Here is a 16,407-nt window from a genome sequence, read left to right on the forward strand (position 1 = left end):
CACAACTGTCTGTATGTGCTTTAATCCAAGAGAGCCATGAAATCAGCATGAAGTAATAAAATATCTTTGCACATCTGCCAAATCAATTAAGTTAGAGGAACTATTTACACTATTTGCATCGTGCTTCATAAATACATATAGCACTACATTTAGATTTAATTAACGCTTCATTCAAGCTGACGCCGCGGAAAAGACCCCCCCCTGAAGAAACGCAATAAACCCTTACTTCAATAATTCTCAGATCTCAACGTTCCCCAAACAAACAGAAGAGAAAACTCAACAATAACGTTTCACTGAAGGGCTGAGTCAGGCCCCACGCCGCGGCCTAAAGCAGTTAGCAGTGAGCGGGGAAGGCTCCAGACTCCAGACCCAAGCACTTCTGTGATGACAGCCTCTCGCTGGCTTCCATTCCCCGTCGTGACAGCATGAGGAAGAAAGAGTGAGCGGGCTGGAGCAACAGGAACATAGAAGAGGGGTGGGGTGTGGTGGGTGGGGTTTTGGGTGAGGGTGGGGGTGGAGGGAGCAAGACGGCAATTCATTACCGACTGTTCAGTCGGTTGTAGCGCAGGAGAGACGTGACGCAGCACAAAGCGGTGCCATCACACACACACACACACACACACACACGTGCATGCACGCACACCCGCACACACACACACACACACACACACACACACACACACACACACACACACACACACACACATGCATGCATGCATGCACACCCGCACACACACACAGACACACACACACACACACACACACACACACAGTTCATCTGGCCTCATTACCATGCTATCCTCACAAGCCAAAGTTCTTTTTACAGGCTCTGGTAATTGAAAGTGAAAAGTACGATGACGCGACATTAGCATTATTTTCCTGTGTCACACAATGTGTTGACAGAGGTGTTTGGCTGATGAATATTTGATGTACTGTAGAGATGGTTAGGAGCATTGCCGATGTGTTCGCTGTAGCCCTTAACAAAACACAGAACATAAAATGCAGGTTTAACAAGGCTCAACCAAGGTCTATCATGTCAAAGGATTCAAACCCAACTAGGAGGACTTTTCTTTATGAGGTTTTTTATATTAAAATTTTTTTCTCCCAAACACAAAAAACCCCTGAAAAAAAGTGCTGCTGAAATGAAAAACTAAATGGAATTCGTCATCTAATCAAAGTTGTCAAGTAGTCCGATATACAAATTTACTACACTGTGCCAAAACACACGCTGTGAATGTGTGTTTGCAAAACAACTTGAGCTTTGAACAAGAGATGAAAAGGAAACGTAGATCAAGAGATATCATTTGGGCATACAGTATATCGTTCCGTAGTTTGTGTTTTATTGAGAGAGAATTGGACTGTGGCACTGAATTGAATATGAAGAAGACAAGGCAGGATCGCTATCAAAGATGTGATAAAAAATATACATAATATTTCCTCCTTTTGCCATTTGTGTCATTTTCGAGATCCAGGGGGTTGTTCACATTCAGTTGATTCACTTGTTTGTGTGTGCCTATGGCTGATTGGCTGACTGTGCCATCTTCAATCAAAGGATACTTTTTGTTAACGGTACACACCTCAGGTTTAATTCAACGAAAATAAAATATGGACACATTATTTTGTCTGCCACAATACGTTGTCAAGGTATTCTGCCTGGTCAAAAGAAAGAAAATGGGGCCGACCCATAAATACCAAAACTATTGTGTGGGTATGTGTATCTGGGTAGGTTGAAAGAGAATTAAAGAGACTGTTTGTGTGACCACCGACTACCTACAGATGGAAGTCCTTCACGCTTGTTTTCTCAAGGTGAGAGAGAGAGAGAGAGAGAGAGAGAGAGAGAGAGAGAGAGAGAGAGAGAGAGAGAGAGAGCGAGAGAGAGAGAGAGAGAGAGAGGGGGGGGGGGGAGTGAGAGAGAGAGAGGGGGGGAGAGAGGGAGAGAGGGAGAGAAAGAGGGGTGTGAGGGAAAGAAAGAAAGATAGATAGAAAAAAGGAAAGTAAAAAAAAGAAAAAAAGAGAGAAAGAGAAGTTGGGGAGGCAAATAAACCAGAAAAAGAAGCCAAGTGTTAAATTGGTTAATTTCCTAATCAGAATTCTCCCTCTCTCCCTCCCTCTCTCTCTCTCTCTCTCTCTCCCCCACTGAGCTCTAAAAGGGGGACAAAAACAAGAGTGTTCAAGTGGTGTTTTTTTTACAACTCACCGCAATTAGCCTCATCTGAGCCGTCGGCGCAGTCAGGGTCCTCGTCACACACCCACAGCCTGGAGATGCAGTGCATGGACGCCTTGCACTGGAACTGATCCGGGGAACAGGTGCTCTCCGCTGGGGACGGACACATGGGGAGGCGGGGTGGAGATGGGGGGTGGAGAGGACGGTGGGGCCATGAGGGTGGAGCCATGAGGGTGGAGTCGAGGGAGGATATGAGGGTGGAGCCATGAGGGTGGAGTCGAGGGAGGATATGAGGGTGAAGCCATGAGGGTGTATATGACGGTAGAGATGAGGGTGGAGCCATGAGGGTGTATATGACGGTAGAGATGAGGGTGGAGCCATGAGGGTGTATATGACGGTAGAGATGAGAGTGGAGCCATGAGGGTGTATATGACGGTAGAGATGAGGGTGGAGATATGCAATAACGTGAACAGTAACTCAGCATGCCATCGCTCGACTAAAATAATAATTTAAAATAAAGTCACGACATAAAAACGTAAAATACCCCGGGGATGCTACTGGCGGCTGCCTCTCTCTTTTTTTTTGTTTGATCTAGATATTTCAACGCATTATTATCCGAAAGCAGGACGGCAATTCATAACATCATAATGTGTAGTTCTGGATTGTATCGTTACAATGGTGTGATGATCAAAAACAAAAAAAAAAGAATTCAATGCCTCATCCGTTCACGCTTGAGGCCTTGATGCGGTGGCTTCACTTCATCAGCCTTCACCTTAATTAGAGCTTAGCAACACCCCCCCCCCCCCCCCCACCCCCCCCCCCGCACCCCCACCCACCCCCCAGCTCTTTCACCTCCTCGACTAGAATCGCACGCAAAGACGCATGTGGCAGTCTGAAACACCTGATGGAGGTGCGATGTTCTGGTAGATGGCATTACATCATGGCGGTGTAATTCCGTTCTCACCCCTGCTCTTCACACAGATCTAATACCCAGACGACGCCCCACAACGCATTGTGTCATAACGGCGTGGCGCCGGCTCTTGCTCTGAAGCGGAATGAATTGAAATCTACAAAAGAAAAGAGTCTGCGCGTCGCATGAAGACAAGTAACTCTTCGAGTCCGGGAAAAAGGGGGCACAGTGTAAAGGAAAGAAAAAGGCTGAAAAGGCTGCATTGTCTGCATGCTGGCCAATCTAAAAAGCTGAAATACTGCAAAGCACGAGTGCGGACTACGGAGTTGGACGTACGGCGGCGACGTATCGACGCGCACGGCACCGCTACTCACGACAGTCGGTCTCGTCCTCGGCGTCGCCGCAGTCGTCCTGACCGTTGCAGCGCAGGTTCAGGGGAATGCACTTCTGCTTCCGGTTGCACTTGAACTGGCCCGAGAGGCAGATGTACGTCTCTGGAGGAGGGGAAACAGTGTTGTATTGCGGTGTTATAGTCCTTAAGGCTCATTACGCTTAAGGAGTCATTAAGGCAAAAACCAAGGCAAACCTTGGTATTATATACATTAAGATTTTCGATTTGAACATCACCGGCTATCCAATCTCGATTTAACAGGGATTAAACAGAAACACAGCACAATTGTCTCTTTGTATTCCTTTCTGTGCGTGTGCAGAACTGGTGAAATCTATGTGAAACTTGTTCGTTTTGTTCGTTTTGGGTTTTAATAACTATTGTTACACGATTCACTCCATCTTCCATCAGAGCCCCCCTCCTTACCACAGTTTGCTTCATCCGAGTTGTCTCCGCAGTCGTTCTCTCCATCACAGATGAAGGGGGGGAGCGCACAGAGACCCGTGCCGCACTGGAAGCGCCCCGGTTGACATTTGAATTCCGCTTTATGGGGGAAAGAGAAAGAAAGAGGAAAGAGGAAGAAGAAAGTTTAACATTTTCAATCAATCATAGCCTTATCTCCTTACCACAGGATTCCATTTCCACATGATCCCGATCTTAGTTGGAACCATTCACTACAAAAGGGTAAGTGTGTATTAAATATGTATACAAGCACAAGGACAGCCATGTGAAGGGATGTCTTTGCGTCATGTGTTTTTCTGCAGCAGCAGTAAATGCACAAAGGCTAGTTTTCAATCACTTTTAATTTTCAATCACATGACGTGGTATGGCATGACGATGTCATGCCATACCACGTCATGTGTTTAAAAGTTATATATATATATATATATACAATATCCCAGTCATTAACATCCCAATTTGATTATTACTAATTAGACATTATGAGCTGTAGTTGTGGAATTTCAATCATGCGTCAACTCTTTCCTTGGGAACAGACGTGGTCATGTTTTAAAAACACTGGACGGAAACCTTTCCAGGTAATCTTTGGCTGTTCTTTGAAAGAAGTGGATTCAGTCGTGAGTAGACTGATTCCCTGGAAACACATTATTCCTGCTCCTGGTGGAAGGATCTGATGGTAAAGTAAGGCGAGGAAAGATAGCACTGACTCGCTTAATTCATTAGAGTTAGAATTTTGTGATTTACTTTAACGCTCCAGCCTTCTCCTGGGAGAATTTTAAACCTCCAGAAAAGTCCTGAAGGACAATTCTGTTATCTGCTGTCCAGATGAGAAAATTATCTCCAAATTTTGGAACTGGACTTGGTTCCTTCTTGTTTTTATGATATCTGCTTCCTCCAATGTGGAAAATACATTCGAAAAGGGAATATTTTAAGTATGTTTGTTTGTTCCACTAACTGTATTTAATTAGTTGAGGAGTATAATATTATAAATGATACAAAACTTATATCACATTTTTAACCAATGCGTGTTATCACTGGCTAACATTAAGTAACTCACAAATAAACTCGAAACACATGTAATATACAAACTCAAGGTACATCAAATAAGTTAAAAAGCGTTTGACAAATCCGATCCGATCTGTTTTTCCGTCACTCTGATATGAGCGGGATCATGCATCGGTCAAAGCAGCCAGTGGTTGTCATGACAACAGCGGGCGGCATTCCGGCACACTCACGGCAGTCAGCTGGTTCATCGGAGCCGTCGCCGCAGTCATCCACCGTGTCACACTTCCACCAGAACGGGATGCACTCGTCGGTCCCACAGCGGAACTGTCGGGACACACACACACACACACACACACACACACACAAATACACACAAAGAAACAGTTAGTCAACACATGTACACAAACAGGCTTGTTGTTGCACACACACACACACACACACACACACACACACACACACACACACACACACAAACACACACACAAAAGGCCACACGCACACACACACACACACACACACACACACACACACACACACACCATCAAATTCAGAATGAACATGGAAAACAAGAGGAAGGCACTTCAAAGCCCTGTTAGGTAGCTATACCGCAGCCGGCAGGAACAAAAAGAGTACGCCCTATAGGGAACAACAACAACAACAAACACAACATCCACTCATTTGCCTTTAGGGAGGGATGTAGCAACGAACAACAAAGCGCCGACGCTCATCTGTAATAGTGCGAGGGCCCGAACTAACCTGACTGGAGGTGCAGTTGGACAGGCAGGTCTTATTGTCCGCCGCCAGGTAGAAATTAGTGGGACAGGCGCACTTGTGTTCCCCGCCGGGGGACAGGAGACACAGGTGGCTGCACCCTCCGTTGGCAACCTGACACTGATGCTTGGGGACTGTGGAAGGAACGAACACACGAACGGGGAATCACATTAGGGGGCGCGGCCGTCTGACGGTGCGGCGCTCGCGCGGCGTAATGAGCAGAGCGGTGAGCACCGCACACGTTTCTTTTAGTTTAGGTTATTTCACGTGTAAGTATAAAATAACACGTAGTGCTAAAACAAAGTACAAAGTGTGGGTGCGGCGGAAACCTGTACAGGCTTACATGGCAACCACATCCAAAAGACAATTTCATACTCGAATACAAGATACGTTCAGGGATGTGTGCCCGGGGAGGGCAACCCTTGCACGACCACCAGCGTGCGTGTTTGTGTGTGTGTGTGTGTGTGTGTGTGTGTGTGTGTGCGTGCGTGCGTGTGTGTGTGTGTGTTTTGGCCCAATGACAAGCCTTGCCGCTGTTATGATTCGATTTTGTGGTCGCCATATATAGTATTTGGAAAGGCCTTGGACGTGTCAGCGCTCCTTCCGAAGCGGTGGCGGGCCGTAATGGCTCCGCTGAGGAGAAAACGAAGGACAGTGATTATCTGAGGTGCTTTGTGTGGCTTCCTCCACTTTGCATAACAAGTGGGATGTGTTGTTGAGCGATGGTGGGCGGTCCCCAAGATTGTCTTTTCTCATCAGAGCCAGCCTTGAATCATCCAAACTTTTCTTTGAAGGCCAAAACTAAATTATTAAAGCCAAACTAAGGGGTTAGAAGGAATGGCTGCTAGTTCCAGAGCAGCGGCTTTTACAATCTTACAATTAGGTAAGCTAAGCCGCTTAATGCCGGGATCAGGCTACACAAGTTCAGCCTGATTCCAACACCATTTTGCCGTCTCAGAAAAGCGTTCAGCATTGTCGGCGATTACGAACGTCGGGACGTCGGATCAGGCTTGTACCCGGATTGTACCCATCGCCGCCTGACATGTCTGTTGCATGATTGCAATTGCAGTTTATGGATGAACTGCAGTGTTAGAAATGGTATTAACATAGAAACACATGCCTCTATACAAACATAATATAGTAATATATAACAGCTTCGAACAGACATGAGCCGGCACCAGCAGCAGGAGCATCACGGACACACGTTACACACACATCAATTAAAAGGAGGCCGGAGGGGAACGAACAACAGGTGTGCTGTCTCTCAGCCTTCTCCTACCTTCGGGCTGCCGCAGGGAATGGTAGACTTTGATGGATTTGATCGCTTGCCATGAGTTGAGGAGTTCAATGGCCTTGGCGCCGCTTGTCTTGTGTGCCCGGCGCAGTGACTTGGATTTCCCATCCGTCCAGTACACGAAATCCTCAAACAGGGTCAGGGCCATCACCCCTTGGATGTGATCGTACGACACTGAAGGCAGGGAAATAAAGGGCAGTGGGTATCCCGGGGAGACAGTGATCCAATGGAATAAATCACATTTGATACCTAGCAGCCACCACCCCCACCCCACTCCCTCACTGTGCATGGGAACCAGTTGCTGTATGCATCACCTTCCAAAGTGGCACCACTGCGTGAAACTTTGGATGATCAAATTAAAAACAATTTCTTGTTGTAATTTGATATATTATAGAAGCCCATGACTTGAGCGCCCATGTGGGGAAGTCCTTGAGATGCCGCTCATGATAACCTTTATTTCCCAACTGAAACATGAACAATTTATGTTATGCAAAGCCATGGTGACAGAGGTTTAAATTACTTCATAAATCATGTCAATCCCTCAATATTCTGTCATTAATCTGAGCACGCCGATGGATCCCATCTGATGCCGATTAGATATTAATAGTTTCAGGAATAATTTATGTCCCGGATTGAATGGCGTCGTCAGCGCAACAGCCGGCTGTTTGAATTACAACTCATCAGCGTCCAAGATTTACGCAAACTAAGTGGCCAATTATTGTCCGTCCGCATTGCCAAAATACGCGGCTCACCTTTGCGTCTCTGGGTGCCGTCCATGTTGGCAAACAGGATGTGATTGTCGTCGGCCCAGTACAGCCGCTTAGTGGTGTAATCGATGGTGAGCGCCATGGGGCTATAGATCTCCGTGTCGATGATGACCGCCTGGCCGCTGCCGTCCATGCCGATCCTCCCGATGTGCGGCGACTCGCAGCAGTCCACCCAGAACACGTACCTGGTGGTGGACAGGTTCCAACGAGTCAGAACCCCGCCCGTGAATAATGACATGGAAACCAGATTAACATGGCCCTTAACATTACAGACGTGATAAGTGTGCGGACGCCAAGGCCCCCCGCGCGCCATGTTGCCGTGAATTATTCATCAGCAGGTTCACTGCGAGTCAGAGCGACGATCAATCTTCAGGAAATATTGCTTGTGTTGTGTTGTGTGTGTGTGTGTGTGTGTGTGTGTGTGTGTGAGTGTGTGTGGACGCTGTGCAGCAACAAGTGTGTGTGCCCTTGTTGGTGCGGCGTGCTTTGGGGCGTGAAAGGACCGGGGGCCTACCCGGTCTGGGGGTCGAGGACCAGGTCGGTGGGGGTCTTGAGTCCGGAGCTGATCAGGATGGTGGGGTAGAGGCCGTTGGCCTTGGAGACCTCCATGGTCTTCCTCTCCACGTCGCACCAATACAGGTTCTTCCCGATCCAGTCCACCGCCAAGGCGCTGGGAACCGCCGTTTTGTGGACGACCTGAGGACGTGGATTCCATTGGATCGGTGAGTCCATGTTGAACTTTGTTGTGTGTGCCGATTAGCCAACTATCAACTACAATACATCACCTGTATTCCACAATCACAGTTTTCACTATTCTGAGTGTATCCTCTACAGCAAGCTGTGGGTAAAGGTCAGTATAAGTCTAAAACCAATACAAATATATACATATATATATATTCTGCACATCCACGCATCGTTCAGTTTAGCTTATTGACAAACAGATGGCAGAAGTTCCAATGTTAAAGCCCAGTGAGAGCTTCCACATCGTTATGCTGTTAAATATTTGCTACTACCACTTCTGCTATTTAACGGCAGAGACGTACAGGGAATTAGCATTTTAAACAAGTTATGGGTTGAAAAGCAGCAAAAAATAAAATCATTGATATGCAGGAGGAAAATGAGTAGCGAGTGAAACAACGATGTAGGGGACAACTTATTAAACAATGTCTGACTGAGAGCAGTTCCATGATGAAAGGAAAAAAATAATGAATTCTGGAACATTCCATCAACATCCCAGCGTTCCATCATTGAGATAGCCTCGCCTTTGAATTTGAAGGGGAGAAAAAGCAGTTGCCTGGAATAAACAGTGCTCACGCCAGCTGGCAGATGAAAACGATGGCTTAAAAAACACTGTTTCAAACTCTCGTCACCCGTGCAATCTGCCATTAAGGGACACAATATGCTTTGAGGTCTTCTCTGTCATCATTTGCAAGAAAATATATAGCATTGGCAATAGAATAGACCCCCTCTTATACAGCATCTCTTCCATCTCAATGTAGCTTCAAGGAGTGGGCTCCAAATGTCACAGATCGAGAGGTTTCCATCATAGCGCCCCCCCTCAACCCAGGGGGAAAAAAGGAGAGATTGCATTCAACATTCAAGGCTTTCACTCCCCCAGCGCTAGCATCTCTCTGAATGGTTTCACTTCATCGCTTGATGTGGAAATTAAAGTTAAGCTGCGGGAAATGTCAACATTTTAAAATGTAGCTCATCAAACACATAAACAAACAGCTGAATACACCAAAGTACTCGGCCCGTGGTTTTCCAAACAACATCCCCCTCCCCCGAAGAGAAAAAAAAAAAATAGGAATCACCTTGGGGCTGACAAGAGTTTTATGTTTAGCAAAGCGAAACAGGTGTCTTGAAAAGTGCCCTTGGTGCTTGTTTAGTGATCAATCATGCACGCTAAAGACGAGCAATACTTCCGTTTTTAAAGAAAAAAAAGTCATTAGTGTTTTCTGTCACAACAGTAGTGGGTTTTTCGTTTTAAATAATAAATCATTGCTACTGACAGTTTCGCCACATCATCTGTTTGCACAATGGTGTGAGCCATAGCTGATGCTGTTATATGTGGGCAAAACAAGTCCATAATAATGGATCTATTTCATTCGTTTTAATGGCCAGCCCTCCACTTACTCATTGCAGGGTGGGCGGATTGGCATGGGGTTTCCGTGGCTACGCTAATTAGTCACTGTGTTTGAGGGCTGATTTGTATCTTAAACAGTTTGTGCTCACACAGAGCTGTGGGCTGAAACAGAGAAAAGGGGAGTTCATTCAGCCAAATTAGCATTTTGTCCCCCCCCCCCCCCCCCCCCCCCTCCCTGCCACAACCCACCAACTCGCACACCAATGCTAATATGTACTGAGCGTCCCGTTGGCTAGGCTGTGATCCGCTGACCCGGGCAGACCTTGGTGATTGCCTTGAAGCTGGGTTACCTCTGTCTTAAGGCCACCCGAGTTACCACTGCCATTCATTTACATTCATTACAAAGCAGGCAGGCTGCTGGCTGCAGGCACTTAAACGCCATTATAACATCTATAAAATAAATAAAAGAAAGGCAGGGGGAAGACACAAGTCTTCAGCTTGACACTAATGGACAGATCCGGGCTACTGACGCAGGGCTGGATAGAGCATAATCGTTAATGACTTGCAGATCCGTAATTAGATGGCACCACGAGATTAAAAAAGCAAAAAAGAGAAAAAGAAAAAGAATGTGCAGCCGTCAAAAAGAGCAGCGCGTATTGACGCAGAGGAGGACATGACTAGAGCGGGGGGGGGTGGGGGGGGGGGGGGGGGGGGGGGGGTCGGGAAATGAGTGACACCGGACACCATTATGGTGGGGGTCCGCGTGGTGAACAGACCCCCCCTTGGGTACCTTGAGGTCGCTCCCGTTGAGACGCATCCGGTTGATCTTCCGTCCGCTGGGCCGCGTGGAGTCCACCCAGTAGATGAACTCCTTCCTGTAGTCGAAGTCTATGTGGATGATGTTGTTCAGGCCCTGGGGATTACAGGCGGGGAGAGAGACACACAGAGAGAGAGAGAGAGTCGTGTTGAAGGAGAAAGGCGTGGTTTGTTTTCCGATGTGGATACACGTTGTATTCAGGGTAAAGAGTGGTGAAGGCTTTCTGCTATGAGAATACTACGGCGTGCGTCGTGGGATTGTAGTTGTGCCGGATTGTGTGTGTACATGTGCGTGCACACACACATAGAGGTGCAGATGACAAAGAATAATAGGGGATAATGACTGACAGATAGTGAGTTCATGCATCATACTATTTTGATTTAATTTTAGACCAAACTTTTGACACACACTCATTTTCCCTAATGAGCAGGATCTACTGTTGTACAATGTGCTGGAGCCAGATGCCGGCAGCAGCTGTTGGGACAAACAGCAGAGGAGCTGTCCGTTTAATTGAAAGCTATTCCTGCTTTCTGCATGGCAACCGCCGCGGCAACAAAACACGCCAACAGACAGGGTTAATAAGGATGCTTAACTTCCAGCTTTCCTCCATTCGAGTTTACCATCAAATTTGTTTCATATTCCCCACATCCAACCACAACCCAGTGAGCTACAGCGCAGAGGGAGACGCAGGACGGAGATCAAAGCAGAGGCATCGAACGGGACGGGATTCTGACAGGCGATATCGGATGGCTTCATGCGACCGGGAATGCCGCCGCCTGCAGGTGCCAACACGACCCGAACCGAGTCCTATTCCTGTCGACAACACTCGTGAAGACTCTCGCTGCAGTGGTTGCAGTGGCTGCAGTGGCTGCAGTGGCTGCAGTGGCTGCGGCGGCGGCTACGGCGAGAGCCCGCGGCGGTTGCCACGTCTGCAGACGTCACTCACGCCCGGGTGGCGCCTGGCGCAGAGAGCGGCCGAGGCTGGCAACGTCGTTAAACGCAATCGTCTCGTTGGGAGATCTACATAGAGCGGTGCGAAGCCGTCCCCTGAACGGCGCAAAGTAAGTAACGGCGTGGTAAAGTGAGGTGAGGTCAACAGAGTATCCTGCCAGGACCACTTAGCGGAAACATATGCATATCTCCCACTCTGGCTTCCATTAAAGAGAGGCGCGCGGCCATTAAAGTGAATTGTGGCTGGCGAGAACACTCGGACGCAGGAGCGTCGGGAAGCTAAACGAGAGCATAACGGGGCTCCGGGAGGAGACAATGGGGACGGAGAGGGGCTTCATTTAAATCCCAGATGGTGATTTGTGATAATTAACAGACAGACTCAAAGCCCCGGCCGGGACGGCCCTACTGCGACCCGTCGATTATGGAAATATCTTTTCTCCATGGGCGGAGGGAGGGGGGCTCAGTGGGAGCTAGCATCATAGTGCAGGAATCAGCAGACACATATTGTCATTGCCAAAGCCCCCTTGACGTCAGAGGACATTATGCTACATTACACACCTACAATGGGGTTATGTAATCGCTATTTGGGATATTACCAGAGTAGGATACCAAGGAAGGTAATGCACTCGTTTATTTAACGACACACTCCCAGGCGCATGCCAGTTTTGAGGTGACATTAAGAATGAGTAAAAGGTCTCACATGCAAAACGGGCTTACTAGTTTTAGCTCCCTGATATAACAGCTTTGGAAAGTAAATCCTAGCTTGAACCCAGAATGTCCCGTCGGTGGAGAGTGTGAGAGTGTGACAGTGTACTGAGCTTTAAAGTACCAATCTTAAAAGAATCTGAAAGTTTGTTATAAGTGTACCCCCATAAAAAAAAAACAGAATATTAACCTAATAAATGAAACTGAAAAATTAAAAATAAAAAGCCCGGATAAAAAGACAGCATGAAAATCAATTTTTAGATCAGGAGCCATTATGCCGAGGCTCTTAAACGAACACATAAAAACCAAGCGCATAAAATGGCTTACTCCTCAGCACCAGTGACCCACTGAAATGAGCAGGAAATTAGAGTGTTCTCAAAGTGGCCTCGACCGGCGCCCTGGTTATCTGATCCACGCCACATCTTAATTGTTGTTGCATAAAATGACTGCACTAAGTGGTATGAGAGCCCAACTCCGTCGCTCTTGTTAGGTCGCCTTGACGTGGCGTGTATTGTAGTGATAGCACTCTGCTGCTTAACCGCGTGTTTGACTCTGTAGTTACTATCAACCGTGGTCATGGGTCATGTGGATTCCAAAAAAAAGATTCTCTGTAAATAAAAAGGCATCAACGCGACAACATCCACGACGTTAACAAAAAAGGTGTAAATGAATCACTCATTTAGTTCTTCCTCCCATCATTTATTTTTAATTGGCCAGATTGTAAACTGAAAATAATACAGTTGCATCTGTTGGTGGAAGGCTCATTTGAATAACAAATACCCACAAGAGGGGTTTCTATTGCTAAAACAAAAGGTGACACATTCGCACTGTACTGTATTCATCGCCACACCACCCAAGTAAAAACATTAGTACAACAGTCGTTTGAAACCTTTTATTCGTGATCTTTTGCGCGCGTGGTTAAAATGCTGAGGTGTGTTTTTGAGGTGTGCTGCGCAACGCTTTTCAAAACACTTGAAGTGAAGCAGACATCTCTCACCTGTTTCAAAATGGTGTAATTGGAGCCATCCACACTCAGCTTCCTGATCTCATGGTGGTCTGCCATGATGAGGAAAGGCTCTTCGGCTGGGAGAGAGGGAAAGGGAGTGTATGGCTCGATATTACCGACAAAGGACTTCAACCAACATAGGTTCACCATCGACCACCGAGTTGTCTGAATGTTTTTCATATTTCCCCTCCGTTGGGGCCTTGAGGCACTCTCTCACGTGCTGGATTGTTGGGCTACTTCCAGCATACATGTATTATTCAAATGGAGGACGGCCATGGACTAGTTTGGAAAAATGTACTGTACTGTACCGCCATTGGTACCATGACAACCGTTGACAAAACAAGGTTGACAGATAAATAGCCTCAGATAGATTGTGTTCTCCTTCTCCGGAAATCTAATTTGATAGCTCAACGCTTGATGACACGGCCGTGGAACATTTGCGGAAGGTGAAATGTAGAGCAAGTTTTTTGGGGTAGAACAAAAAAAGTACGACGTCACGCGCACTTCAAGGAGCCGTAAACCTTTCGTCTGAGATTCAAACCCCTGTCCCGGGGACACGTTGCCGACGGCGGTGCCCGCCGCGAGGCTCACCTGACAGAGCCTTGCAGACGTCGGGGCTGCGTTCCAACGCCTCGTAGCCGTCCACGCACAGGCACTTGTAGGAGCCGTAGGTGTTGATGCAGCGCTGGCTGCAGGGCAGGCTGGAGGAGCACTCGTCCACGTCCACGCACGTCTTCCCGTCGTCCTTCAGCCGGAAGCCCGGCCAGCACTTGCACTGGGGAAGGGGGGGGCGGACACAAGTCAAGAGACACCGCCGGACCGTTTGTGGTGGGCGGTGAAAGGCTGCGTTCTCTTGGTCCGCACACAAACGTACGCTTTTGTTTTCAAATCAAATATGATGACAGGATTGTCGTGGTATAGTCATAGCATACGGACTGATAACGGTGCAACTGAATAGCATATTATACAGTATATGGCACCGTATATATACTGTTTATATATACTCTGGTCTAGCCAGCCAACCCCCCAGCGAAAATAAAAAAGTGCTTCTATCAGCTGCACTAGAGCCAGTTCAAATCCCTTCCTTATCCAAAGTTATAGCCTTCAAGTCTCACTGGTGCTGATCTGTATGTCCAGGCTAGGGAGGGATAACCCCCCTATGCCACAAACAACACTGTGTGTGTGTGTGTGTGTGTGTGTGTGTGTGTGTGTGTCTGCGTGTGTGTGTGTGTGTGTGGGATAATGTCATCACTGCCATTATTTTTTAAGCCATGAGCTTGGGGGTGGCATGGGGGTGGGGTGAGGAAGGTGGAAGGGAGAAGGGGTATGTGTGTGTGTGTGTGTGTGTGTGTGTGGTGGGGCATGGGGGGGGGGGGGGGGGGGTGGCAGACAGACACTCTACTCTGACAACGGTGATGACCGCTAGATCGCGGCAGTGCGATGTGGACCTTGACCCAGATTCACACACACACACACACACACACACACACACACACACACACAGGTCACTCCCCCCCCGCTACCCCCACTGCGCTAACCCGCCTGTCAGATCCATGTGCTTAAAACACGCCGGCTCTGGCATTCTCCCCCGTGCTATTCAGAACCACATTACAGCCATCAAGGTCGCTGTTTTAACATCCAAATAATTTATGGCTGCGTGTGTGTGTGTGTGCTATGTGCACGTGTGTGTGTGTTCTGCATGCACGCACGGGTGGTGTGTGTGTGTGCGTGTGTGTGTGTGTGTGTGTGTGTGTGTGCGCGCTCTATCATGTAGACAGCGGGGCTTTATTTATTATCTCTCATTAATCATTCATGCCCACGCCACAGACGATCCCTCTAGATGGATTAAAGATGGAGGAACAAGCACTTCCAAACTTCTGACGTAATACTTGGAGGGAACTGAGGTCGGGAAAAATGAAAGAAAAATGAAAAGTTGGTTGACGGGTGTAGCTCAAAATCGGATACCGTTAAGGGAATGACAACAGCACAATAGGCCCGCAGATACACGTTATCCACATGTCCGTCGTGTTTCACCTCAACGCTGTGTTTAATTATGTATCTGATGGGAGAAGCTCATCATACTGTAGATATATATATATACTGACTAGATATCGCCTGAGCTGCGCTATTCAGTGGAACGTATGCGTCAATGCCGCCGCCATCTTGCCGCGGGGTAACCACCCACCTGAACGAATGAACGTCGATGGGACAGAGGTCCTTTCCCTGTCAAAATCACTCTTAATCGCCGTCTTTTAAGGCAATTTTCAAGCGGGTCGGGTCGAACGTGTGTTCGTGGTAATGCTAGTAAAAATACATATATATATTTTTTCTTACTGTCATTACACATCTGACCTGTCAGAAACCAACCCGCTTGAAGATTGCCTTAAAAGAAGGCGATTTAGAGTGATTTTGAGTGTGAAAGGACCTCTGTCCCATCGATCCATCCGTCCATTCATTCAGATGGGCGGTTACCCCGCGGCAAGATTGTTGACGCACGCTTAGAAGCCGAATGCGATATCTCGACAGTATATATATATATATCTATGGAAGCTCACGTGCCGTGGCTTGGCCTTGTGTCGGGGCTCATGGGAGGACAAGGCCCCCGAGAGTCGATGGGGGGGGGAGGGACTGGGCGTGTGTCCGGTGCTACCCCGCTACCTTGTATCCCACGGGCAGGTCCTGGCAGTCCTGCGTGCAGCCGCTGACGCGGCGGTTCAGGCACTCGTTGACGTTGCAGTTCCGCTCATCTGAGCCGTCGCCGCAGTCGGAGCGGCCGTCGCACAGGCTGGCCTGCGCGATGCAGCGGCCGTTGGAGCACATGAAGAAGGAGCCGTTGCACAGGCTCCCTAGGGGGGGAGGAAGGAAGGAAGCAGAGAGACGATGATGGACACAGAGGAGGAGGAGGAGGAGGAGGAAAACGTGGTTGATCACCGCAGGGGGGGCGGAGGCGGGCGGGGGGGGGGCGGAGAAAGAACACACGGGCGCCCGGGTAAGAGACGTCTGGTTTTTGACAAGGTTTTTATTTGATTTTTTGTATTACATTCACGGCGTCTTTTGGAAATTGTCCCAGGGCACTTTTGGCAC

At 47.9% G+C, this 16,407-nt stretch overlaps 1 protein-coding gene across 1 annotated transcript in view; it reads right to left on the bottom strand.

The window, feature by feature from the left end:
* Nucleotides 1-16,407, bottom strand: part of LOC311358564 (low-density lipoprotein receptor-related protein 1B-like) — a gene marked incomplete at its 3' end in the record, with an annotated part of 248,406 nt that overhangs the window by 32,570 nt on the left and 199,429 nt on the right. Inside the window, 12 exon segments of the mRNA XM_084478639.1 lie at nucleotides 2,198-2,317; nucleotides 3,449-3,568; nucleotides 3,889-4,005; nucleotides 5,157-5,250; nucleotides 5,683-5,831; nucleotides 6,977-7,165; nucleotides 7,744-7,943; nucleotides 8,273-8,454; nucleotides 10,635-10,757; nucleotides 13,315-13,400; nucleotides 13,915-14,098; nucleotides 15,982-16,169. Coding sequence (XP_084334765.1) covers nucleotides 2,198-2,317; nucleotides 3,449-3,568; nucleotides 3,889-4,005; nucleotides 5,157-5,250; nucleotides 5,683-5,831; nucleotides 6,977-7,165; nucleotides 7,744-7,943; nucleotides 8,273-8,454; nucleotides 10,635-10,757; nucleotides 13,315-13,400; nucleotides 13,915-14,098; nucleotides 15,982-16,169 — 1,752 coding nt within the window.

This window comes from Micromesistius poutassou (genome assembly GCF_964030765.1).
Source record: "Micromesistius poutassou genome assembly, chromosome: 14".
NCBI classification, from domain to species: Eukaryota; Metazoa; Chordata; class Actinopteri; order Gadiformes; family Gadidae; genus Micromesistius; species Micromesistius poutassou.